The 26,306-nt window shown below is 41.9% G+C and overlaps 3 protein-coding genes and 1 long non-coding RNA gene across 6 annotated transcripts in view; all 4 read left to right on the top strand.

Annotated features, from left to right (window-relative positions):
• The first annotated feature begins 812 nt into the window (after nt 1-812).
• LOC115134352 (charged multivesicular body protein 1a-like) lies at nt 813-9,337 on the top strand. The gene is made up of 7 exons (XM_029668212.2): nt 813-907; nt 1,540-1,559; nt 1,664-1,741; nt 7,363-7,509; nt 7,711-7,839; nt 8,121-8,317; nt 9,094-9,337. Exons 1-7 carry the CDS (start codon nt 901-903, stop codon nt 9,113-9,115), a joined length of 600 nt encoding a protein of 199 aa, XP_029524072.1. The 5' UTR covers nt 813-900; the 3' UTR covers nt 9,116-9,337.
• Nucleotides 9,338-12,779: 3,442 nt separating this feature from the next.
• LOC135573400 (uncharacterized) lies at nt 12,780-18,118 on the top strand. The gene is made up of 2 exons (XR_010464724.1): nt 12,780-13,061; nt 17,413-18,118. It is a non-coding gene; the product is annotated as an uncharacterized LOC135573400 (long non-coding RNA).
• On the top strand, nt 13,056-15,247 carry LOC115134351 (P3 protein-like). The gene has a single exon (XM_029668211.2). The coding sequence runs from the start codon at nt 13,377-13,379 to the stop codon at nt 14,775-14,777; it is 1,401 nt and encodes a 466-aa protein (XP_029524071.1). The 5' UTR covers nt 13,056-13,376; the 3' UTR covers nt 14,778-15,247.
• A 792-nt stretch (nt 18,119-18,910) lies between the features above and the next one.
• LOC115134347 (Fanconi anemia group A protein) overlaps nt 18,911-26,306 on the top strand; it is a 28,188-nt gene continuing 20,792 nt past the window's right edge. Inside the window, exons 1-11 of one of the 3 annotated variants that reach the window (XM_029668201.2) lie at nt 18,911-19,763; nt 20,404-20,513; nt 20,636-20,762; nt 20,864-21,006; nt 22,474-22,569; nt 23,580-23,653; nt 23,809-23,909; nt 24,060-24,173; nt 24,295-24,358; nt 24,452-24,564; nt 24,690-24,766. In XM_029668201.2, the coding sequence (XP_029524061.1) occupies nt 19,703-19,763; nt 20,404-20,513; nt 20,636-20,762; nt 20,864-21,006; nt 22,474-22,569; nt 23,580-23,653; nt 23,809-23,909; nt 24,060-24,173; nt 24,295-24,358; nt 24,452-24,564; nt 24,690-24,766 (1,080 nt within the window). In that variant the 5' untranslated portion in view covers nt 18,911-19,702. Of the gene's footprint in view, nt 19,764-20,400; nt 20,514-20,635; nt 20,763-20,863; nt 21,007-22,473; nt 22,570-23,579; nt 23,654-23,808; nt 23,910-24,059; nt 24,174-24,294; nt 24,359-24,451; nt 24,565-24,689; nt 24,767-26,306 lie in introns of all 3 variants that reach the window. The other 2 variants (XM_029668202.2, XM_029668200.2) reach the window with 2 other exon arrangements.

Raw genomic sequence — 26,306 nt, 5'->3', positions numbered from 1 at the left:
AGATCGTGGACTTCAGGAGACAGCAGAGGGAGCACCCCCCTATCCACATCGACGGGACAGTAGTGGAGAAGGTGGAAAGTTTAAGTTCCTTGCCGTACACATCATGAAAAAACTGAAATCGTCCACCCACACATACAGTGGGGTGAAGAAGGCACAACAGCGCCTCTTCAACCTCAGGAGGCTGAAGAAATTTGGCTTGTCACCTAAAACCCTCACAAACTTTTACAGATGCACAATTGAGAGCATCCTGTCGGGCTGTATCTCTGCCTGGTACGGCAACTGCACTGTACTCAACCGCAAGGCTCTCCAGAAGGTGGTGTGGTCTGCACAACTCATCACCGGGGGTAAACTACCTGCCCTCCAGTGAGGCTGCTGCCTACATACAGACTCAAATCATTGGCCACTTTAATAAATGGATCACTAGTCACTTTAAATAATGTTTACATATCTTACATTACTCATCTCATATGTATATACTGTATTTTATACCATCTATTGCGTCTTGCCTATGCCACTCGGCAATTGCTCATCCATATATTTATATTGACATATTCCTATTCCATCCCTTTACATTTGTGTGTATAAGGTAGTTGTTGTGGAACTGTAAGATTACTTGTTAGATATTACTGCACTGTCGGGAACTAAAAGCACAAGCATTTCGCTACACTCGCATTAACATCTGGAAGACAAGGGACAAAAAAAATCAACATTATGTCATGTGACTGCCAATAATGGCCTCTTCCTATTTGGCTTCAGCAACAGAAACGCCTATCTCACGTGACCCGTTCTGAACCAGGAAGAGTGTCGTCATACACGGACATCTATACAATAGGGCAATTAGCTCATTTGCAAAGTAAAACATTTTTTTTTAGGTGAAGTGGAACTCAAATACATGCGGACATGGATGGTAAGTATTTTTCGACTTTTGATATGACGAGGTTGTCATCTTATTTTTAACTATGTCGCGCTAGCTAGCCGACATAAGCTAGCACAAAGCTTGGAAACTAGTCGGTGAGCTAAATCACGTTTTCAAATTGTAATACCACAGCCACAAGTACAGTGAAATGCCTTTATTAATGAATGTTATTATGTTTTACCAAATATACACGTTTTTAATAGCTAACTAAGATAGCTGCTGCTATGTCAGATGTCACCAGAAACTAAGACTAGTTCAAAGAAGGAAGGTTCAGACGAGTAAATTAACATTACATGGTTATTATTGGAGAGATTATTTTACTTAACTGTCTGTAAACCTAGATCGCTGTCTAACGTTAGCTAGTTAATTAGCTACTCCCCACTTTGATTTATTCAATGGAAGGTAGTTAGCTATCATTACGTACGTTATCGCCATGGGAGTACAGTATAGTTTACAGTGATCAGAAAGCATTGACGCCCTATACAATTCTATGATTTGGACACAGAGCTCACTACCCTCACTCTGTCATTGTCATTGCACAATGTTAGTGCTAAGGTACGCCCAATTCACTCGGCTGTATCGATCACCCCTCTCATCCTATTTTTTTAATTTCTTTATTTCAGACACACTCTTCCAACTGAAGGTATGTAAGAAATATGCATTATATTTGTGAAGTTTAATTAAACACATCCATATGTTATTTTTTTACACATCTGAAATGTCTACTAATAATTCTCTCTTTTACAGTTTACAGCAAAACAGCTTGAGAAACTTGCCAAAAAGGCAGAGAAGGATTCAAAATCTGAGCAAGCCAAAGTTAAAAAGGTCAGTAAGAGTGTGCTTTCTGGGAGACAAATGTAGGCTAGTAAACAGTTGTGTGCAGTAAGGAGAAAATATTTTGAAGTGTGAAGGTACTGCCTGAACAGATTTTAGTTTTTTTCTGCAAAACGTTTTGCTATGTGGTGTACACTGTTCCCTACTGAACACGACCCCAGTTATGGGTATTAGTGTTGAATGGCAGGAACCGGGTTACCTGCTATTCTACTCCCTTTTCCCTGGATAGAAATCCATCAATTATATATATCAACAATATGGCGTGAAATGGAACTGTTAAATTATATGCAATGTCTAAATCTGGTTTCTCTACTGCCTCTGCATGTTGAATCATCAATGCTTAGGGTGGGGCCAGAGCCCATCTCAGTATGGACCTCCTCATGGACTGTACCAGATTTGACAGTTCTTGCTGTGAAATGTTACCCCGCTCTTCCACCAAGGCACCTACAAGTTCCCGGACATTTCTGGGGGGAATGGCCCTAGCCCTCACCCTCCGATCCAACAGGTCCCAGACGTGCTCAATGGGATTGAGATCCGGCTCTTCGCTGGCCATGGCAGAACACTGACATTCCTGTCTTGCAGGAAATCGTGCACAGAACGAGCAGTATGGCTGGTGGCATTGTCATGCTGGAGGGTGATGTCAGGATGAGCCTGCAGGAAGGGTAACACACTAGAGAGGAGGATGTCTTCCCTGTAACGCACAGCGTTGAGATTGCCTGTAATGACAATAAGCTCATTCCGATGATGCTGTGACACACTGCCCCAGACCATGATGGACCCTCCACCTCCAAATTGATCCTGCTCCAGAGTACAGGCCTCGGTGTAACGCTCATTCCTTCGACGATATATGCGAATCCGACCATCACCGCTGGTGAGACAAAACAGCGATTTGTCAGTGAAGAGCACTTTTTGACAGTCCTGTCTGGTCCAGCGATGGTGGGTTTGTGCCCATAGGTGACGTTGTTGCTGGTGATGTCTGGTGAGGACCTGCCTTACAACAGGCCTACATGCCCCCAGTCCAGCCTCTCTCAGCCTATTCCGGACAGTCTGAGCACTGATGGAGGAATTGTGTGTTCCTGGTGTAACTCGGGCAGTTGTTTGCTTCTACACCTGCATTGCTTGCTGTTTGGGGTTTTAGGCTGGGTTTCTGTACAGCACTTTGAGATATCAGCTGATGTACGAAGGGCTATATAAATACATTTGATTCGATTTGAGTTGTTATTGCCGTCCTGTACCTGTCCCGCAGGTGTGATGTTCGGATGTGTTACACGTGGTCTGCCACTGCGAGGACAATCAGCTGTCCGTCCTGTCTTCGGCGTCTCACAGTATGAACATTGCAATTTATTGCCCTGGCCACATCTGCAGTCCTCATGCCTCCTTGCAGCATGCCTAAGGCACGTTCACGCAGATGAGCAGGGACCCTGGGCATCTTTTGGTGTTTTTCAGAGTCAGTAGAAAGGCCTCCTAAGTTTTCATAACTGTGACCTTAATTGCCTACCGTCTGTAAGCTGTTAGTGTCTTAACGACCATTCCACAGGTGCATGTTCATTAATTGTTCATTGAACAAGCATGTGAAGCAGTGTTTAAACCATTTACAATGAAGATCTGTGAAGTTATTTGGATTTTTACAAATTGTCTTTGAAAGACGTGGTCCTGAAAAAGGGACGTTTGTTTTTTTGCTGAGTATAGATGTCCTAGAAAAAGACATGTATAGATGTCCCAACCTAGCCTACCTCTTTCAGGTAATAAATTCAATTCAGTATTAACCTTTTATATTTAGCTAATTAATGCGTTCCTTAGCTATTGGAGGCCCATGCAGTCAAAGCTAGACAAGAATAGTTTGCTGGACATTTCCTTTTCTGAATTTCTTCTACCAATAGACTATTCGAAAAGGAACGCAAGCTCTTGTTTGCTCAATGTTAAATACTGCAGCCAATGGAATTCACGGGTAGTTTGAAAGAAGAGCGAACACGTGATGGCGGTAGCCATTCAATCTTCATGAAGAGAAGTGAAAGCCATTTCCATCTCATTCTAGTCCTATATTATTCAAGGATGATGTTAGAATGATGAAAAATAACAATTTATAACAAAGTGAGGAAGGAATGATGCAACAGAGAGAGAGAAAGGGGAGGTAGGCTAATAACATTAGGGGAAATATTATGGAAGATGTATATATGCTTCAGCTACTAATTATGCAAAAATGCCTCATTATATTTAAAGATCAAATGTCTAGCCTATACTTGTAACTTCGTAGGCCGCATCAGCTGCACCAGAATCACATTCTCTCCCTGCTTTATCCTTGTTTGAACAATGTGCGTAATTCCAGTCCATATAATAGCATACCGTAATACAGTTCACACTCAAAAATATTAGCCTACTGGAGCTAGTTTCAGTTATTTGCCCAAGAGAGCAAATAAAGTGCTTTCGGGAAGTATTCAGACCCCTTGACTTTTTCCACATTTTGTTAAGTTACAGGCTTATTTTAAAATAGATTTTTCCCTCATCAATTTACACACAATACCCCATAATAACAAAGCAAATACTTAAAAAAAAAAAAGTATTAAAAATACACTGAAATATTACATTTGCTTAAGTATTCAGACCCTTACACAGTATTTTGTTGAAGCACCTTTGGCAGTGATTACAGCCTCGAGTCTTCTTGGGTATGACACTGCAAGCTTGGCACACCTGTATTTTGGGGAGTTTCTCCCATTCCTCTCTGCAGATCCTCTCAAGTCCTGTCAGGTTGAATGGGGAGCGTTGCTGCACAGCTATTTTCAGATCTCTCCAGAGATGTTCGATCGGGTTGAAGTCCAGGCTCTGGCTGGGCCACTCAAGGACTTTCAGAGAATTGTCCCTAAGACATTCCTGCATTGTCTTGGTTGTGTGCTTAAGGGTCATTGTCCTGTTGGAAGGTGAACCTTTGCCCCAGTCTGAGGTCCTGATCACTCTGGAGCAGGTTTTCATCAAGGATCATCAGCTCCAAGCAGGCTGTCATGTGCCTTTTTTTTACTGAGGAGTAAAAAACTCTACCATAAAGGCCTGATTGGTGGAGTGCTGCAGAGATGGTTGTCTTTCTGGGAGGTTCTCCCATCTCCACAGAGGAACTCTGGAGTTCTGTCAGAGTGAGCATCGGGTTCTTGGTCACCTCCCTGACCAAGGTCCTTCTCCCCCGATTGCTCAGTTTGGCCGGGCGGCCAGCTCTAGGAAGAGTCTTGGTGATTCCAAACTTCTTCCATTTTAAGAATGATGGAGGCCACTGTGTTCATGGGAACCTTCAATGCTGCAGAAATGTTTTTAGTACACTTCCCCAGATCTGCCTCGACACAATCCTGTCTCGGAGCTCTACGGACAATTTCTTCAACCTATTTTTTGCTCTGACATGCACTGTCAACTGTAGGACCTTTTATATAGTCAGATGTGTGCCTTTCCAAATCATATCCAATCAATTGAATTTACCACAGGTGGACTCCAAGTTGTAGAAACATCTCAAAGATGATTAATTCAAACAGGATGCACCTGAGATCAATTTCCAGTCTCATAGCAAAATGTCTGAATAATTATGGAAATAAGGTATTTTTGTTTTATATTTCATACGTTTGCAAACATTTCTAGAAACTTGTTTTTGCTTTGTCATTATGGCTTATTGTGTGTAGGTTGATGAGGGAAAAATGATATTGAATCAAATCAAATTTATTTATATAGCCCTTCGTACATCAGCTGATATCTCAAAGTGCTGTACAGAAACCCAGCCTAAAACCCCAAACAGCAAGCAATGCAGGTGTTGAAGCACGTTGGCTAGGAAAAATTTAATCAATTTTAAAATAAGGCTGTAATGTAACAAAATGTGGGAAAAGTCAAAGTCAAGGGGTCTGAATACTTTCCAGAAGGCACTGTAACGAGCTACATTTGTGAGATTTATGTTTTTCTGTCGTGCTTAATGTGCAGTAGCCTATATCCTATCATATAGGTATTGGATAACTGCGCAATCATTTGGGATTTTTTTGGAATTAAATGTCTTTTAATGTAAGGCTCAAGTAGGATCAGTGTATTGTTCATACTAGTACTCGAACGACTAGGCAGGATCCGCACTCAGTAAACCCCATAGCGTATAAACAACGTGAGAAAATTGAAACAATTTGTGTCATTAAATACACTACACTGCTCGTCAAACACCAAAATCATGGGCATTAATATGGAGTTGGTCCCCTCCTTTGCTGCCACTGTATAACAGCCTTTCCTCTTCTGGGAAGGCTTTCCACTAGATGTTGGAACATTTGCTGTGGGGACTTGCTTCCATTCAGCCACGAGCATTAGTGAGGTCGGGCACTGATGTGGAGCGATTTAGCCCTGGTTCGCAGTCGGCGTTCCAATTCATCCCAAAGGTGTTTGATGGGGTTGAGCTCAAGGCTCTGAAGGCCAGTCAAGTTCTTCCACACCTATCTCGACAAACCATTTCTCTATGGACCTCGCTTTGTGCATGGGGGCATTGTCATGCCGAAACAGGCGGGCCTTCCCCCAAATTATTGGAAACACAGAATCATCTAGAATGTCATTGTATGCTGTAGCTTTAAGATTTTCCTTCAATGGAACTAAATGCCGAGCCTGAAACGTGAAAAACAGCCCCAGACAATTATTCCTCCTCCACCAAACTTTACAGTTGGCACTATGCATTCGGCAGGTAGCGTTCTCCTGACATCCACCAAACCCAGATTTGTCCGGAATGCCAGTTGGTGACGCGTGATTCATTACTCCAGAGAGCGCGTTTCCACTGCTCCAGAATCCAATGGCGGCGGTCTTTACACCACTCCAGCCGACACTTGGCATTGCGCATGGTGATCTTAGGCTTTTGTGCGGCTGGTTGGCAATGGAAACCCATTTCCTGAAGATACCGACGAACAGTGCTGTGCTGACATTGCCTCCAGAAGCGTTTCAGAACTGTGAGGTTCTGTGGCTACCACTTCACGGCTGAGCCGTTGTTGCTCCTAGACATTTCCACCTCACAATAACAGCACTTAGTTGACTGGGCCAGCTCTAGAAGGTCAGAATTTGACTGACTTATAGGAAAGGTGGCGTTCCAATGATGATGCCACGTTGAAAGTCACTGTTCTTCAGTAAGGCCATTCTACTGCCAATGTTTGTCTATTGAGATTGCATGGCTGTATGCTCAATTTTATAGACATGTCAGCAACGTGTGGCTGAAATAGCCGAATACACTAATTTGAAGTGGTGTCCACATACTTTTGGTGATGTAGTGTAGCTCATTTTAACGTAATAATTATTAGGCATCGTGTTCTGTTGGTGTTTGACTGGACAGGTCAAATAAAGAGGTGTGCTACACATTATCCAGCAGGTGGCAGTAGATGATCATGGTTGAGGCTGCCTTGGTCCATTACTGACCAAAGGATTTACGACCAGGGGCCAAAACTCTGAGTAGGAGTGCTGATTTGGGATCAGTTGTACTTAGATCACAATTAATAAGATTACATGAACGTGGGTGGACTTGATCCTAGATCAGTACTCTTACTCTAAGATGCTTGTTACACATATGGCCCCTGAACTTGTTTTCATAGTCAACTGAAGTGACTTTTGATGTTTGTTTGTCTCACCAGGCTCTTCAGTTGAAGAATGTGGACGTTGCCAGAGTGTATGCAGAGAATGCCATCCGTAAGAAGAACGAGGGCCTTAATTGGCTGCGCATGGCATCTCGTGTTGATGCTGTAGCCTCCAAGGTCCAGACTGCAGTCGCTATGAAGGCGGTGAGTCTATTCTTTCTGCCTAATAATAACAGTATGCTATCATTCAATTGTATCTCACTCATCAGTCAATGTCATATTTCTCTTGACCCCCCCCAATCTCTACCATCTTCTATATTGTCTACTTTCATGAGCATGCACTCTGTCCTACCTTCATATGTGGCTCTCTGCTTATCTGATCCTGTCTGGCTTTTTTTCTCCTAGGTCACAAAGAATATGACGCAGGTCACCAAGGCACTCGACAAGGCACTGGGTTCCATGGACCTGCAGAAGGTGTCTGCTGTCATGGACAAGTTTGAGACACAGGTCCAGAACCTGGATGTTCACACCTCTGTGAGTGGCACAAGTTGTAGAAAGTATTCCTCATGTGCATAACTGTTGTACTCCTAATTGATTGAAATAATTTCTTCACTCACGTCTTATTCACTTGTCACATTATTTCCCAAGACCTCTATTTCACTAGGCCTCCTCAACTATTATACTCCTAATTAACTAACCATTGTTGTTCACTTAACCCTCTATCTCACAATGTATTACTGTACCTTTCTGGATAATCATATATGTTGTGTTAATGGTGAAACAACATAAACCCACTCACTGTTCCCATCCTGTAGGTGATGGAGGACTCGATGAGCTCGGCCACCACGCTGACCACGCCCCAAGACCAGGTGGATGACCTCATCCTCCAGATAGCAGAGGAGGGTGGTCTGGAGGTGATGGACCAGCTCAGCCAGGTGCCTGCAGGTGCCACCTCACTGGGAGAGAGCTCGTCACGCTCACAGCACGAGAAGGAGGACCAGCTGTCCCGCAGGTACACTAACAATCCAGCTTTCACTGCTGCTTTAACTGGTTACTGTGTGACATTTTGCTTGTTTTCTAAAATAAGGAAATGTGATGATGACAAGGCGACCTAAGCTATTCTCAAATTATTTTAGACTGTGAAGTAGTGTAGATTCTGGCTAGATGTGTTGGAGCTTTGATAGACCCCCTTTTTAATTATGCAGGTGATATTCCATGGACTATAGAAAACACTTTAAAAAAATAATGATTCAATTAATGACGGTTTATAATAAATTATTTAGTTGTTTAACCCTTTCAAGCAGGGAGCTCTATTGAGACCAAGGTCTCTTTTTCAAGGGATACCTGCATGACAAGATCAGCAGCAATTACACAAAGTTACACAGCTACTAAAATCAATGCAGGAGCATAGGAAACACAACAAAAAAACACAATTATAAAAACACCAACATTCGTCATTGAGGAGGTTCTCAATCAAAAATCTGAATGCGCTGATGTGTTCAACTGTAGGTTATTCTGAAAATTGTTCCATAAGTGAGGTGTGAAGAAACGAAAAACTGTTTTAACTAAATATGTAGTAACCGATAGAATTTCAAGGATTAGCCATCCCTGTGAGCTGGTATGGTACACTCGTGCTTCTATAGGTTGGTGACAATGTTAGATTACGCGCCAGTTTTTTCAAAAGGGCTTTCTAAATTAACAGAATGGAATGTTTCGATCTATGTGACGTCATAGGCAAAGATTTTCATATAAATAAACGATGACACTTTTTAAAAACTTTTGTTGCAGGTTGGCAGCGTTGCGGAACTGAAGATATATCTTGGGTATTTGCGAGACAGATGGAGGCTTGACAGCTGCTTGGGAACAGACAGCGGGGAGCTGTGTGACTCTATCGAACTGTTCTTATCGTGATGACCTAATGAGCCTATTGATTTCCATTCCCACTTCTATTTATATACACACTCACACTGTGTTGCTGAATATACCACCTGAGAAGGCATGGGTCTCTCCTTTGCCTCTCTGTCCATCTCTCTGTTGCACAACAATCTATTTTTCCCACCTCTGGTTTTCCCTCTCCCATATCAGTCTTTCTGTCTCTCACTCTTGTCTTCTCTCCTTCAGGGCTCCCTTAAATATTCCCCGTGGTTGGTTAGTTCTTGTGAATTTCGGTACATTGCCACTTGAGATTTTTTTTTTGTATGTATATTTGAATTGGAGGGTTTTACAAAATATATAAATCCTATAGTGGAAAGGGGTGTTTTAAAACAGACATATTCATGTAATATAAGCTTGGACCCCTGGCACTTATTGGGTGTTGTATTTCAAATGTGGGGTTGTCTTTGTTTTTATATTTAATATATTTTGTTTTCTATTTGCTACCGGTCAGATGGAAGGAGTAAAACACAGGTTATCTTTAACACAGTGTAAAGGGGAGGCCTTCTTCTACCAAACAGACCATCAATATGAGTGCTCTGATGTATACCAACTTTTCCACAGTTTGACAACACAAGGAAAGTCAAGACACCACACACACTACTTCTTCTTAACTCCTATGAGAAATTATCCTTTGACATAATGTAACAATTTACATAATGTAAGCATTAGTTATATACTGTACAGGGAGGACAATTCTCAGTCGTTTGTTTTTAAGCAGTCAAATTAACTACTTTTTGTTTCTTTATTTCTCTTAATCTTTTGCTAAATCATACCTATTTGCTTTGAATATGTACGCCTTATTGGGATGCAGGTATTTGCGTAGGTGCTCCTCCTCAGTGCCTGAATTAAACTAGTTCTAGTGATTGATCCTATGTAGGTTATATGTCAGCATATAATAAGGATTCCCCCTTTCTGTACCCATCAAACCAGAAATGTGGCTGCTGTAGCTACAGTAAGACATTTTGGGAATCATTTTCATTTTACAGGGGGAGGTTTATTTATACTCAAATGTATATTATCTTGTGGAAATAAAAGCCCTCTGATATGAAAATGTGGCTCTACTAATATAATTTCAACACTCAGGAAAGGACAGCAGCAGATGGCAGCACAAGCAAACTGATATACTTATTGCTTAGTTTGTAGCAATTTTAAATGTAACCAGGTACCATGTAACCACAACATGGGTTCAATCCATAGACTTGGGTCAACCTGTCTTATTTTGTGATTGATAATTGATTTAACACATACATATTTTACTCTTTGCTCTAGTAAGCTCACATACTTCACAGTTCAAACTGTTGATAGTTCTCTGTGATGCTGTGAAATTTCACTGCCGCACATATGTTGGTTCCTTTTCCTGGTGAACTGATGGTCCTTATATTTGCCAGATAAGATTATATAACACCAATGAAAGCTGCTGAGGGGAGGACGGCACATAATAATGGCTGGAATGGAGCAAATGGAATGGCATCAAACACACGGAGTTGATACATTTTCCACCTATTCCGCTCCGCTCATTACCACATGCCCGTCCTCCCCAGATTAAGATGCCACCAACCTGTGTGTGTGTGTGTGTGTGTGTATATAACACGCTTGCCTACACCCATCTTGTGTAAACAGGTCACTGTGTCATGCAGATAACTTTTATGTATGTTTAGTCTTTCAGTCGGAGGCAGACAGACTAATTGTTGTATACTGTACATGCCTTAGTGCCTAACTTCAAAGAAACCTCTAATTTGTCACCATGGCCATACTGGAACAACTGTCTACAGTAGGTGTGTGTGTGGAATTCTACCCAAGAGCATTTTCCGTGTGTCTTTTGTGAGTTCTATTATCATAACAGAGCTGGGAAACAAAACACTGGGCTGCCTTGTGGCTCTTAACATCAGTCACTCTCCTAAATGTCAGGAGAGCTTTCCAGATCAGCAGGTTGTCGGCTGAAATGCTTTCACAGAAGACCTCCCTCTTTTCATGGAACCTCTGTTTGAGTCATGAGTCAAAGTACTGTAGGCCACACTGCACAATAGATGACTGCGCTCATCATTAAATTGAAAGTGGCTGCACTCACTATCTATGATAGTTTGAATAGCTGTCTCACTAAAAATACTGACTGGACTCACTTAACCTTTTACAAAGTAGGAGACACATGCCATAAACCCATTAATCTTATGTGCACTGGCTGTTCTGAGAGAACAGTGGTTCCCTTACATAATACAAATGTTGGTATCACATTTCACAATTGTATTTGTTGTGTACGAATGTCCCATCAGCAATACTTGGCAGCGACCTGGAATTGGACACCATGCAGTGTGTGTTACTGGTCACTGTGCTTTGCTCAGTGAGGAAATATGCAGCGGGCAAAAGATCAAGACAATTTGATAGTGAAACGTTGTTGTTCCTGCAGTGGCCCGACAAGCTTCTAAAGATAAAACAATGAAGGTTACAAAACCTCAAGGTGCCTATTAAGTTCAACGTAGATTTTCAATGGAACACAGACGATGTGTTATTCTAGAGCTCACCAGACATCAAACATCTGGAACTGGAACAGACTAGCTTGAACACTTTCCACCCTTCTGCTCAACAAACATTCCAGGTGCTCTCTTACATACAGTATAGTAGGGAAAGGAAATTGTTTCATCAAGCCCCCCCCGGTCTGATCTATGAATGTAAATAAGAATTTGTTCTTAACTGACTTACCTAGTTAATAAAATATATTAAATCCATGATGTGACCAGTAACACCAGTGACATATCTGCAAGCTAGCTGGCATAGCTAACAGAGTGGCCAGAGTAGCTCAAACCACACTTCTTATTTTGTAAGTAAATCACTTATTATTTTAATCAAATTTCATTTCTCCTTTCTTTAAACTGTAGAACACAGTAAGTGGTGTTTTGGACTATGTGTTTATCTTATTCCCCCATTTGGCTTTCGTCAACATACTGTAACATGGCCACAGCATTTTGCAGTGGGTCCTCCCCTTTATAAAGAAGGCAATAGTAAACATGTCATCCTCCACGAATGACGCAGTGCCTTGTCAGATATTGCTTGGTTAGTTAGATTCACATCCCTGAGCATGTGTGCCAAATTTCAACACTCTGAGTCAAAGAGATCAAGATATATAAACATGTGCTCGTTATAGCGCCACCATGTGGTCCATATGAATGTTCTTGCAGATGTTGAGTCTTGACAGTGTTTGCAACATGTGTATCAAATTTTGTTACAGTTAAAATATCCTTGACTGATATATATGCATATATGTGTTAGACCACTCCCACGTGAATGTTTACTGGTCAATAGTGGCCATGTTGTTTTAGGTAATAGTCTGGAAAATATTGTGTTGAGAGACTTGTCTATAGATGCCACATATCAAGTTTCGTGCAGAACGGCCATTTGGAAGAATCTATGTACCGAATTGACTTAAGGTCAACCGAGGTGAGGGGCGTGAATTTTCAACATTACGTTTTCAATCTATTGTTACTGATTGGCCATCATCTGGCCAATCAGTGTAATTGTGTAAATTACGATCTCTGTGGCAAGACCCTGGTCATATAGGACCGTCATCAACAGTGTTTCCTCTATGATGCTGAGAATTCAGCCCATATAGGGAAGAAAGAACACCCCCGCTTTCAGATGTTCAAATGTGACGTTGGTGCTTATTTGGTAAGGGAACTAGAGAGTTAACGCTAGGGGCTGCTCTGATTGGATTACGGGAGGGTTTAGCGAGTGAGTGAGAGGAGAAGCAGAGGAAACGATCGTGGTGACAGTTGCTATCAAGTAAAGACAGTAAAACACGTAACGTGCAGCAGCGAGAGTTTACCGAGGTAGACATTTTTTTGTTAGTACGTTAAAAGGAATCTTGAATCGATATAAATTTTGCTCGGAATTTAAGTACGGTTAATATGGATGGGGCGGGTGATGTTTAAATTCCGGTAGAAAAAGAGCAAGAACACGGGTGATGCTAAATGGGTGCCAGAAGAAATTTAGACCTGGCTGCCTACCAAGCAATTATATCAGGGGATCTGATAAGTTTTATCGCATTTTGTAAAAGGGAAGCCGTTTAAGACGGACTGGGGAGGTCGCAGGCTGGGCAAAGGCGTGTATTTGCGGCGCCCCTCTGCCCCCTGTCCGTCAAAACAATGAGGACGCTATTTCTATTCTGTTTTCTCTTCTTGATAAAGAGAGGAGCAGACTGTTCGACGGCGGTCCGGTCCCTGACAGACATCAACACGAACGTGACGGCCGACAGCAGCAGAAGGTATATACAAATCGGGGACGGGACCTCCCAGGAATTTGAGTTTCCCGAAAACACTAAGGGCGTGATTGTAATCTTCAGTCAATACCGGAGCACCGCAAGTAGGAAGGACCGCGAGAGCTGGAAGCAGACGGTCAAGGTACGCTCCCTGGACCCGGAGGTTCTTTCCATTCTGAATGTAAGCGACAGTGGGCATACGGGGCCCTTGAAGAGTTACATAATCAGCATACGGTCTGGGTGGCCAGGTCGGGCACAGCTGCTCATTCAGCTACTGGACTTGTACCAGGATTCTGGTTCGGCTGTAATTGAGGAAAGGACAGACTACTCCATCAGGGTGGCGCCTGGCAGTGATGACCCAGCCGCCCAGCTTATACAGTCGGGCGGGCTGTCCCATTTCTCTGAGAACCCTGTCCTATTTGCCTTGCTGCCACTCATCTTCATCAACAAGTGTGCTTTTGGGTGCAAGGTAGAGGTAGAGGTGCTGAGGGGTCTCCTGCGGAGGCCTGTGCCCCTCATCTTAGGGGTCGCAGGTCAGTTCCTGGTCATGCCACTGTACGCATATGGCCTGTCCAGGCTGGGCTCCCTGCCCAAGGCCCTTTCCCTGGGCCTGGTCATCACATGCTCTGCCCCAGGTGGAGGCGGAGGCTACCTCTACAGCCTGCTACTAGGTGGGGATGTCACTCTGGCCATCTCCATGACACTAGTGTCCACAGTGGTAGCTGCAGCAGCCATGCCCCTGTCCTCTGCCCTGTATGGCAGGTTACTGGGGGTTCACGCAGCCCTCCATGTGCCCTTTGTCAAGATCCTGGGCACTCTTCTTTTCATTGCCATCCCCATCTCCCTGGGCATGCTGGTGAAGCTACGTCTGCCCAAGCTGACCCGCGTGCTGCTGGCACTGATCCGTCCCTTCAGCTTCGTGCTCATTGTGGGCGGCATCTTCATGGCCTATCAGATGGGGGCGTCTATCCTGGCCAACGTGAGACCTCAGATAGTGGTTGCGGGGGTGACTGTGCCCATGTTTGGCCTGCTGCTGGGGTTTGGGATGGGGAAGCTGGCAGGGCTGGCAGTGCCACAGAGGAAGACAGTCAGTATTGAGGTGGGGGTGCAGAACAGTCTCCTGGCGCTGGCGGTTATGCAGCTGTCGTTCCGGCGGGCGGAGGCTGACTTTGCGTCCCAGGCACCCTTCATAGTGGCGCTCAGCAGCACCTCTGAGATGCTACTCATTGTCCTCTGCCATTTCGCCCATCGAAAGTTCTGTGCCCCGAGCGCTCCAACTGACACCTGATTGTTAGCAGAGTTTCTGTTCTGAACCAAACCTGTAGAGGTCCCACAGATTTGGCTACAAATCACATCAAACAAGATGAAAACAATCAATGACATTGACACTGTACATAGGATAGGGAATGGACATTTACGTTTTCTTGAAACCAAAGGCCTTTCTTTTATGCCATTTTTTTATTAGATTGTACTGATAAGTACCTAATGTAAATAGGCAGAAGAGAAATACCTATGACAGGAAAGATATTTTTCTATCAGATTTCTTTTTTGTAATTGAAAGTATTGATTTGTGTCATGTTTACAAGATGTCAACGTGTCTTAGGAATGGGAACGGTTTTTAAAACGGATGGAAAATGTGTGGTGTTTTGAAGTACTGCTACTGATTGTTTTTTTTTCTGGAATCATAGGTGGTTATCTAAGAATCCATGTACTTGAATTATAAAGAGAAGACAAAAAATAAAAGCATTCATAAAAGGAGCCTCGAGTTTGTCCAAGTCTCTGAAGACATCCGTGTTGCCTCCCACAATTTTAAAACGCTCCGGCTTGTCACTGTTGCATAGGATCTGGTATTCGAGACTAAGTTTGTCCAAGGAGGAGCTTTATTTTAAAAAGGAATCTTCATACTGAGCTGTACTAAAGTAAAGATTGTGCTGCAGCACAGCTGAGCAATATAGCCAGTACTTTTGTGTCTGAGAATATTTGCTTGTCATATTTGTGGACTGATTAACATTGGTTTCTTTGTGTGTGCCAATGTGAGTACATTTGCATGTCTCTTTGCAATGTGTGTTTGTGTGAATAAAAAAATAAAAAAATGGCATTACGGATCTAGCTTTACATGTTATGTGGTTACCTTTTTCAAGAGGGTCAAGATCCAATGTTAATCAACCTTTTTACTGCTGAATTGGAGGTTCTAGTTTACAGGCAAGAAATACTTATTTTTTGTGTGTGTAGTTCATAGGTCATTGTGTGAGAGTGCATGTTATGACTGAAAGGAACATATATAGATATTCGCATACAGTTAGAATCGCTGTCTATGTATCCATGTTCTGGCTAAAGCAAAGCTGATGCCTGAGGGGAGGGAGTGTTTTAGAAAAGGCATTTATGTAGGAGAGTGTTTTTCCTGTTCAGTAAGTATTTTAATTACTGTGTTTGTGTCTGCATTTGTAATGGGAAAACAGCATTGGAGCTTGGTTTTGGCCCAAGATATGCGAGTGGGCCCTGTAGCGTAGTGCTCAGCTCTATGAACTGAACCCAGTTGTTTGGTGTAAGAAGAGGCTTTGTCAATATTGACCTACTTCAACTGCTGAGCGAGGCGGATTTTATTATGCTTTCCTGTAAATGAGAAGTGATAGTTACAACAGGAAATTGAGATATGACTCAACTACCCCTAAAATGAACCTTTTTCCTGTCAATTATAGACACATTTCCATAGCAAGGAGTGAAGTTTAATTTTGATTATTATTTTTGTATAAATATATATATGTACTGTATATACATATAGTCAGTTGCAGACAGTGAAAACCTGGAATATTTTTTGTGGCAAGTTCATTTTGTGTTTTTCCATTACAAAATGCACACATACTGAAACCCTTGTGATCCACTGTAAACACGGGCTATTTTGTTTTGTGATTGCAACTAACCCCTAAAACTAATGGAGTAACACACATTAAGCTGAGGGTAAAAAATACCACAGGGCTCTGTACTAATAGCATGTTCTGGACCCTCCTGTGCAATGTCATAAGCCTTGCATATCAATTACGCTCAGATGCGCAACATATCACCCATTCAATTCATATATCTGCTGTTATTTTTAGCTAAAGGTATTTTAAGGATTTTAAGCTTTGTTTGAAAATGATGCAAATCCACACACTGAGCTACAATCATGAAATTACCAATGGGAGAGTCATCCATTTTTTCAATGCATGTCTCTTTCCCTCTCTTTCACTGCCACGCACCCCGTCTGTAATATAAATGAAAGGCTCTAAAGCTGCACAGCCTCACTCTCAATTGGTAATTTGACCTTTAATAACCACAGATTTCAGACAGACCGAGACATAGGGCCTACACTATTTCACAGATACACACAATATACCCTCATTTACCTGGTATATTTATCTTCTTGGCATTATGGAGCCATGAGGTTACCATATGAGCTGTGTGGTTTGTAAAATCCGATTCAAACTGTTTGTACATTGTACGTTGACGAACTGCCTAAAGTAATGGTGTCACTTTCTATTGGGGAAACATTTGAAAGTCCCTGACGTGAGTGCAAGGACAGTGTCACGTCCGCTTGAGCGACAGTTCAGATCGTTTGCCCCAGGTAACTGTGTCCGCTGTACTTTACAGGTTGACAGGTGATTTCCTGACACTGTTCAAGGCAGCTGCAGTATTTAAACTTCCTATGCTGCGGTTTAGTGATACAGTAGGAAAAAACACTTAATGAGACAGATGGGATGACACAGTGTCTCCTGACCCCTCCTGTCTCAGCCTCCAGTATTTATGCTGCAGTAGTTTATGTGTCGGGGGGCTAGGGTCAGTTTGTTATATCTGGAGTACTTCTCCTGTCCTATTCGGTGTCCTGTGTGAATCTAAGTGTGCGTTCTCTAATTCTCTCCTTCTCTCTTTCTTTCTCTCTCTCGGAGGACCTGAGCCCTAGGACCATGCCCCAGGACTACCTGACATGATGACTCCTTGCTGTCCCCAGTCCACCTGGCCATGCTGCTGCTCCAGTTTCAACTGGCCTGGGCCCTAGGACCATGTCCCAGGACTACCTGACATGATGACTCCTTGCTGTCCCCAGTCCACCTGGCCATGCTGCTGCTCCTGTTTCAACTGTTCTGCCTTATTATTATTCGACCATGCTGGTCATTTATGAACATTTGAACATCTTGGCCATGTTCTGTTATAATCTCCACCCGGCACAGCCAGAAGAGGACTGGCCACCCCACATAGCCTGGTTCCTCTCTAGGTTTCTTCCTAGGTTTTGGCCTTTCTAGGGAGTTTTTCCTAGCCACCGTGCTTTTACACCTGCATTGCTTGCTGTTTGGGGTTTTAGAGCGGGTTTCTGTACAGCACTTTGAGATATCAGCTGATGTACAAAGGGCTATATAAATACATTTGATTTGATTTGATTTTAATTTTAATTAGTTATTTTCACCTCCTATGAGCAGGTTTCCTGCTGCAGTGCCAGGGTGTCCAGGATAACATAAGTGGAAATCCTACAAAATATTGTCATTCATGTGTGCAAGTATCTCCAGTAGGCCTATTCACTGGAACCACAAACAAGGGAAGACTGTCTGAAGGGCATCAAATTCTCTGATCTTACATTAAACCATTTGTGAACCACGACTGGTCTTATCTGGTCCATCGATGGATAGCTCATAGTCAAAGCTGTACTGCCTTCATGTCGATGTTCTAGCAGCATTGGTGTTGTTAGGGTATATACATTACTCAACAAAGATATGCACACAGAGAAACATTCTGTTCAACTTGTTTACTATAAACCAGCACTTCCTAAACTCGGTCCTGGGGACCCCAAGGGATGCATGTTTTGTTTTTTGCCCAAACAATGCACAGCTGATTCAAATAATGAACTCATCATCAAACTTTGATTATTTGAATCAACTGGGTAGTGTTTGGGCAAAACCCAAAACGTGCACCCCTTGGGGTCCCAAGGACCGAGATTGGGAAACCCTGCAAGCAATGTGTCTGCTTAGAGTAATGCACTAAAGTACCTCTCATTATTGTTGTTGCAGACACTCATCATCCCAGAGACAGTGTAGCTCTAATTGGACTAGTTGGTGCCATTTACCTTCAATGGATCGATTGTGTGCATCAACACCTGGGCCCCAGATCTGCCAGTCGGCAAGAGAGAGACTGAGACAGTGAAATGTTAGCCTTGCCAATCCTGATATGCATTGATCTGTTTTTCCCCTGTTCTGTCTGAGGATATTGATCTTTAGATGGTCATTAGTAATGCCTCTGTTTTTTATTATTTTTTATTGAACCTTTATTTAACTAGGAAAGTCAGTTAAGAACAAATTCAAATCAAAATCAAATCAAATGTATTTATATAGCCCTTCCTACATCAGCTGATATCTCAAAGTGCTGTACAGAAACCCAGCCTAAAACCCCAAACAGCAAGCAATGCAGGTGTAGAAGCACCTGTGGTGACGGGGGCTGTGATTAAAAATCAATCAAATATAAATATAGGACAAAACACACATCATGACAAGAGAGACAACACAACACTACATAAAGACAGACATAAGACAACATAGCAAGTCAGCAACACATGACAACCCAGCATGGTAGCAACACAACATAACAACAACATGGTAGCAGCACAAAACATGGTACAAACATTATTGGGCACATTACTGTTCATTGTGTTATTTCATTAAAAATAATTTTAGTTTAGTTTGATTTCTTAAAATAGCTTATACCTAAATATCAGTTATTGCTAGATGGATTACTGACAGGGTCAACTATTATTTACTAAATTGGATAGCTGAATCCAGATGGTCTACAATCAATCTTTCCACTATCTTAAATGTAGATGCCAACTGTATTAGTCAATCATTTAAAAAATAAATAATTTAAGATGATAAAAAAGCTACCGTTTTAGCCTTGAACAAAGCTTTAAATTCAGGGGTTGTTTATGATTGGCCTGGTATGTCAACAGCATACCGTCCCTGGATTGGCTGCGCAAAACCAGACTCAGACCAATGAGAGTAAAGAGCGGGACATGGAAGTAGCTCGACAACAACATCCGACCATGTCAAAAATCATTAGCAAGTTAGCCAACCAAATATATATATATTAACGTTACCAGCATATGAAAAATAGTCTCAATAACTTGCTAGCTGACTCACTTTACTATGAGGTGAAAATGCTTGTTCTTGTTGCATACTAACGTTAATTGTCATAATCATGTCGCTAGGTGCGTCAAGTATGTGTCCCACTCAGAAAAGGACACTCTCGTGTCTGCTCGGTAAGTTGGCTAGCTAGCGGTAGCTTTGCACCACAACCCAAGGTTTTGAACAGGGTAGCTAGCTGGCTATCTCTACTACCCCATTCGTAGATGCGAACTGTTTTAGCGCCTATTGACGATAGTAGCGGTGCTAATTAGCTATATGCGTCTCCAAATATTTGTGTGTAAACGGAAGACGGACGCCACAAACGTGTTGTCATCATTGTCACTGAAAAATACTGTCGACTGTAATGTTAAAATCCGAAATTATTTTGATGTGATATAAAAGTAGAGGGATTTATGTTTCTTGAATCGTACCGCAATTGAGAATCGATTGAGTATTTGGCTGTTTTGGCAAGTTTCAGAGCTAATTCGCCTTTATTAAACAGAACATGTAAGGTCATTGGACTATAAGGAGTAACGTTAACGTCACCGCAATAATGGACTACATTATACCCTATCTCCATGCCAGGTCTTCCTCTATCCTCCCGTTCTATTCTAATCTCTTCCATTCTCTAGTTTATCTAACGTTATAGCCTCAACTTGATCTTGACCCATGTCTTGACTCAAAACCCTAACCAATCCTTCATTGTCAAAGACTTTACCTGACTTATAGATTTTATGATGATAAAAGAACACAGTGTTGATCCTCCCATAGCAGGGCGTGTTGGGAAGAGGCCAAAGCAGGAGAATGTACAGGAGCTGCAGGAGGCAGCAGTCCAGCTGCTGAACAGACACCAGAACCTCTCAGATCTGTTTCTGGAGGTGGGGGTGAGTGAATGAGTCTAGACTGGGATGGAGTCAGTGGACTGGTAGCAAGGGGCACTAACATTTTGTGCCCTAAATTAGACCTGTCAGATTTAGACAAGTTACTTACTTTATCCTTCTTCTAGAGTCCAAATCCTTGCAATTTAATTAGCAAGGAGTACTCTGGACAGAAAAAAGCAGCTAGTGAAAGTCCCTCACCTACAATTGGGGGTTCACTTCTGGGTGAGTTTTCAGGATATGTCCTCCATCAAGGTAAATACTTTCAATGTGTCAGTGGTGTATGTACTAGAATGCTACACTGTGTGTGTGTGTGTGTGAGATAATTATGTAGAAATTGATATGCGTGTTTTCAGTGAATGAGTTGAGGAGGAAGGCTGGGGAGCTGGGGGTCCCGGTGGCAGCCCTGTCAGTGAAGATGGTGGTAGAAAGACTGTTGGAACTGACCGACCATATCAAAGGGGACCGAGAGCAAGTGTTGCTCAACTCCACTCAAAGGGTTTGTGCTGGGAATAATGTCTGGATATGCATCTATGTCGATGTTTGTTGTCCCCCACAATTAAATTGGCCGTCATTGTAAATAAGAATTTGTTCTTAACTGACTTGCCTAGTTAAATAAAAAATTACAAAAATATTTAAAAAAATAGAGGGGTCTGTGGATCTGTCGCCGTACGAAAGTCATGCGATATCTCAGACAGTACTGGCTCAATTTTGACGAAACTTGGGTTAATGATGCGTCTTGCCATAGAGATTTGGCATTTACAAAATTACTCTGATTGTCCCAAGGTGGAAGCTATAGTAGTTAACTGAAATGTGTTAGTCACAGGATACCTCAATTGGCCCAAGGGGGGTGGGTGCTGCATCATTTGTTTGGGACGACATGTTTACTGTTGCCTTATTTCAAGTATGATTCTTCATCATCCAACATCTAGGCCTATGGGTAGGGGTGAAAGTAAGCCTGTCCAGTAGGGAGTCCCTGCAAAATAAATAGTGGAGGTTCAGTGTTCTGGTAAAAGACAACCCTATCACAATAATTAAAACAAAGATGTCTGTGACTTAAGCGACTTTGAGCGTGGTATGATTGTCGGTGCCAGGCACGGCGGATCCAGTGTCTCAGAAACAACCACCCTGTCATGGGCTTTTCGCGCACGACAGTGTCTTGGGTTTACAGAGAATGGTGCGACAAACAAAAAAACATCTGGTCAACGGCAGACCTGTGGGTGAAAAACAGCTCGTCGATGGAGAATGGCACGAATCATGCACGCTGACAGACGGAACACAGACAAATAATGCCGCAGTATAACAGTTGCCACTATTGCAGCAGACGACCACACTGGGTTCTGCTCCTATCAGTTAAAAACAAGAAGCAGCAGCTCCAGTGGGCACGCGATCACCAATGCTGGATAATTGAGGAGTGGAAAAACATTGGCTGTTCCAACGAATCCCAGTTCCTGTTGCGTCATGCTGATGGCAGAGTCAAGATTTGGCCTAAGCAGCATGAATCCATGGTCCCATCCATCCTGGTGTCAACGGTACAGGCTTGTGGTGTACTGGTGTGGGGATTGTTTTCCTGGCTTACATTAGGTCCCTTGATACTAATTGAGCAATGGTTGAATACCACAACATATCTGTGCATTGTTGCTGACCAAACCCAATAGAGCAAGGATGGGCAACTTTGATGGGGGTCAGTGCACTGTTGTAGATGCTGGATTTATTTTAGAATGGACAATCGTGCTCAGGTAGCCCGCTGTTTTGAAGTGATTTGTTTGACAATCAGATGAAAACATGCCACATTAAAAGGTTTTACGGTTAAATTATATGTATTTACTACTAGGCCCATAAAAATAATTTGGTGGTCCTGTACCAGGAAGAAATTACATCTAGTTTCACCCCTGCCTATAAGACTATTGTTTGAGATGTGTTACATAAACTATGCCTTTAGGAATGTTCACTGTCCTCTGTCCAGGTCCAGCTCTCTGTGCTTTTCCAATCAACCCGTGAGCTTCTCTCTCTTGAAGCCTTCTGCTCTAAACTCTTCTGGCAGGAGTACTGGAGGGCTCAGGTGAGTGTGTGTGCACACACCAGACTCTTGTCTTTATACTGCCAATGCCATACCTTCGGGGTTTGGCAATTTGAGCCTATTGTCAAAAACATTTTTTGTTTCATTTATCTGTTTGTGTGTACCTGACAGTTGCTACAGTTTTTTTCCATTAACTTGTCCAGTGATTTTTGTTGTCAACAGTAAGAAAGTTTGCATAGAAAATAGATGCCAGAATTGCCTGTTACAGTGCGTTTCCATTGATCTGTCTTGTGTCGATTAAAAACATCTTGACGTAATGTCACAAAACAAAAGTTTCCGCAAAAACCTAGGACCCTGGAGTGTTGAATAAAAGTGTTTCCAATATCCATTTCGGCAAATTGCACATTAATAAATTGGTGACAGCCTGTATGCCCTCCCACCTATCTGATTAATGTTCTGCAAAAGCTAGCATGGATAGAAGGCAAGAATTGATTTGCCGAATTCTAATAATTCTCATGTGCCAATGTATCGCCATGTACCGTGCCATGGGGAAACTTGCAGCCAGAAAAGTAAAGCGAACCAATTAATTAATTCTTGAAAGTCAGGACAATCCTTGTCCTGCAAATATATATATATATATTTTTTTTATAATTGAGAAAACTTATGTAGTAGGCATGTATAACTAATGTGAAGTCGAGCTTTATAGTTATGTGATGACATCACGTCTCCTGCGTACCTTCAGAATTCTACAAAGATTTTTTTTTTTTTTTTTAAATGGGATTTTGTTTCGTCAGAGAAAATATGTGTAGTGATGTCATGTTTTTTAAAAAATTTTTATTGTAATTTATAATAGGTAAAAAAAATATTTAAAAAATAAGGACAAATGAAAAATCCAGCCCTGGCAAACAGACATTTATCTTTAGAACATTTCTCCTATAGCTACCGTTTCCATTACACATAAAGCAATGTTATTTTTTTGTGACATTGACACAGTTTTACTAGACAAGAAATCAAAACCTGCCTAGTGACTTCCTTCCCTGTTCCTTGTGTAGAAACGGCCCATGCTGGAGGTGGTGTACCACTTACACACTCAGAATATCCTCTCTCTGGAGTACATGTTGGAAAGGTATCTGAAGTTCTAGCTGATACAGTGTATGAGATTCTGTGTGTTGTGGGATTCAAAAGCATTTCAGATTGAAATGAGCTATGTGGAATAGAAACACAATCGCTATTAATTGCTAGGCTATTAATCTTCATATTTCACATGGGCTCTTATTGCAGTGAGAATGGGGTGAGGTCATGGTTGATGTCTGAGTTGAAGGCTCTGTGTGGTAGGACAGCTACTGAGAAGGGAGATGGAGTACCTCAGCAGGTTCTCTCAAGTAAGCCTTTACAGTAGTGTCTCATTCATCACAGTGAATCAGTACTATGTATACACATCTATTCTTATCTGGCAATCACCTCACCTCAGTCTGCCAGTGTTGTGTCCATATGTGCTCTTTCTATATGTGCAAATGTGTATTGTGTTGCAGCTGTGGTATCTGTGTTGGTGCAAGCTGTTTTTGAGGAAACACAGGACTCCACAGCAGCACCATGCAGGAGGCTCTCCCAGGTGTGCTGTTCAGTGCTGGATGACATGCTCTCCTGTGAGTATACAATCCCTCTCATTGCAGCTCAAAGCTGTGTTCAATAGACAGAGGCTCTATCTTGTCCAACTGCTAAGATTCTTTTGTTAACCTTTTGTGATGTTTGTCCATTCTTTTTAAGGGGTACTGGATACTTTGAATTGCAAGCCAACCCTGCAGTCTGGTGAAACAACAGCTGAATTATGGTAAAGGAGAAAAGGCTGCCAACCAAATGGAATTTTAGAACAGGCATAATAATCCATATTCACTCTTTTTATTCACTCTTTCTGTTTGAAAAGGGTACAGATGTTTGATGCTTCCTTGTGTGGTGTGTCTGTATCACCTGATGCACTGCGCCATTTCTTCACCCACTCTCTCACACACACTCTCACCTACAGACCTAGACTCAAAGGTAAGATCACAGAACATATCATTGACATCTCTTTAATATAGCTTCTCTTGTAAAACAGCCACCTATGTTGTCAAGTTCTATCTCATCCTGTCATCTGAGTGTTCTCCTCAACCTGTATTGTCTAGTGTCTGATGCCATTGCCATGCAAAGAGAGTGGAGCTTTGCTAAAACCTGCAGACTGTTGACCTCCTTGTTTCGTAAGGTAAATGACTTGTGCTTTGCTCTACTCTGTTCTAAAGAAACATGTAAATACCTTTTGTACATGTATAAATAGATGAACCTGTCTGGTTAATGTGAGCTGCTTTTCAAAATCTGTATTTTCTTATGTAGTTATTTGTGTGGGTGTGACTGTACATGTACATCAGAACGGGAATGATAATATCCCTGTGGGTGTGATTTATGACATCATGGTATTTTCCAGGACATTGTGATCTTTTGTGAAAGTACGGTAGGAGGTGTTCATTGTATTATTAAGATTGACATTTGAAACAACACAAAGAAAAATGTACATAACTGAGTAGGGGAAATTTCCTGTGTTAACCAAATCATGAGAGCAAACCACACACAAGTCAGAGTTATAATAAAGTCCATCTTTAATTATATGAGCTCCATCACAACCCTGTGACTCTCAGATCAATTCAGTGTCTATAAATGAATTATCTGAGAGTGCTTACAAAACAGTTCTTAGTATCATTTATAGCCAAGAAACACCCATCTCAACTCACATGACGAATAACAGATCTTAGGAACATTACAAAGGAAGACTTTACTTGAGAGAGAGGAGTATTCCATAGCCAGACAGCATTAGCTATAAATTATCGTTCAGTTTGCTCTCCTAAAATGAGGTTCTACTTCTCGTTCTTGGTACAACATAGTACCAAGACATTAGGATATATATCAATTGTCATTTTAGACACTCCCATTCTGGACAAGCTCACGGAGACACAGTGACTGGCACACAGACATTGTGAAGCCAAGAGATAATTGGTTCCCCCTCAATCATCCCTTAACATGGTTTAAAAGATTTGTTTACATATGAAGACAAGCTTGACCTCTCCCCTCTCTGCGGCCCAAGTAACTGAACCCTGACAGAGAACAGATAACTGCAACCGGCCAACAGTATTATCCAAAAATAGACATTCTAATGACATCTCACATAAGCATGAAATAAAATAAATAAAACATTTTATTTATAAATGTTACCTAAATAATTCTGATTCTGCCACGACAACTGTCAGGAATTGTGAATTTGCCCAAGGTGTGGGAATGCTGGATACAAGGATGAGGCAAACAAATTCTATATTTAAAGGTTTATTAGACTGACATATGCATATGGGGCCACATACACGTTCCTCTGAGAGGTTCATAGTAATCTGCCAACCTACTCAAGGGCAGGCATAAATACTCTTTCTTATCTGTTCGTTCTCCAAGTGTTCCAGACCCCTTGCCTGATGACTCAGAGCAGTGGAAGAATTCAGTCTGTTTGCTACATATAGTGCCTTCAGAAAGTATTCACACCCCTTGGCCTTTTGCACATTGTGTTGAGTTACAGCCTGAATTTAAAATGGATTAAATAAATATTTTTTTGTCACTGGTCTTCACACAAAAAACAATAATGTCAAAGTGGAATTGTGTTTTTAGACATTTTATAAATTCATAAAAAATGAAAAGCTGAAATGTCTTGAGTCAATAAATATTCAACCCCTTTATTAGGGCAAGCCTAAATAAGTTCAGGAGTAAAA

Source organism: Oncorhynchus nerka, linkage group LG9a (genome assembly GCF_034236695.1).
Source record: "Oncorhynchus nerka isolate Pitt River linkage group LG9a, Oner_Uvic_2.0, whole genome shotgun sequence".
Lineage (NCBI taxonomy): Eukaryota > Metazoa > Chordata > Actinopteri > Salmoniformes > Salmonidae > Oncorhynchus > Oncorhynchus nerka.
This window is presented reverse-complemented; position numbering and strand designations above follow the sequence as displayed.

Excerpts from the sequence above, each read along its gene's own strand:
- LOC115134351 (XM_029668211.2), top strand. The coding sequence starts at position 13,377 with ATGAGGACGCTATTTCTATTCTGTTTTCTCTTCTTGATAAAGAGAGGA.
- LOC115134352 (XM_029668212.2), top strand. Across the intron at positions 1,742-7,362 it reads AGCAAGCCAAAGTTAAAAAG|GCTCTTCAGTTGAAGAATGT; the intron begins GTCAGTAAGAGT and ends TTGTCTCACCAG. Across the intron at positions 8,318-9,093 it reads GAGGACCAGCTGTCCCGCAG|GTTGGCAGCGTTGCGGAACT; the intron begins GTACACTAACAA and ends CTTTTGTTGCAG.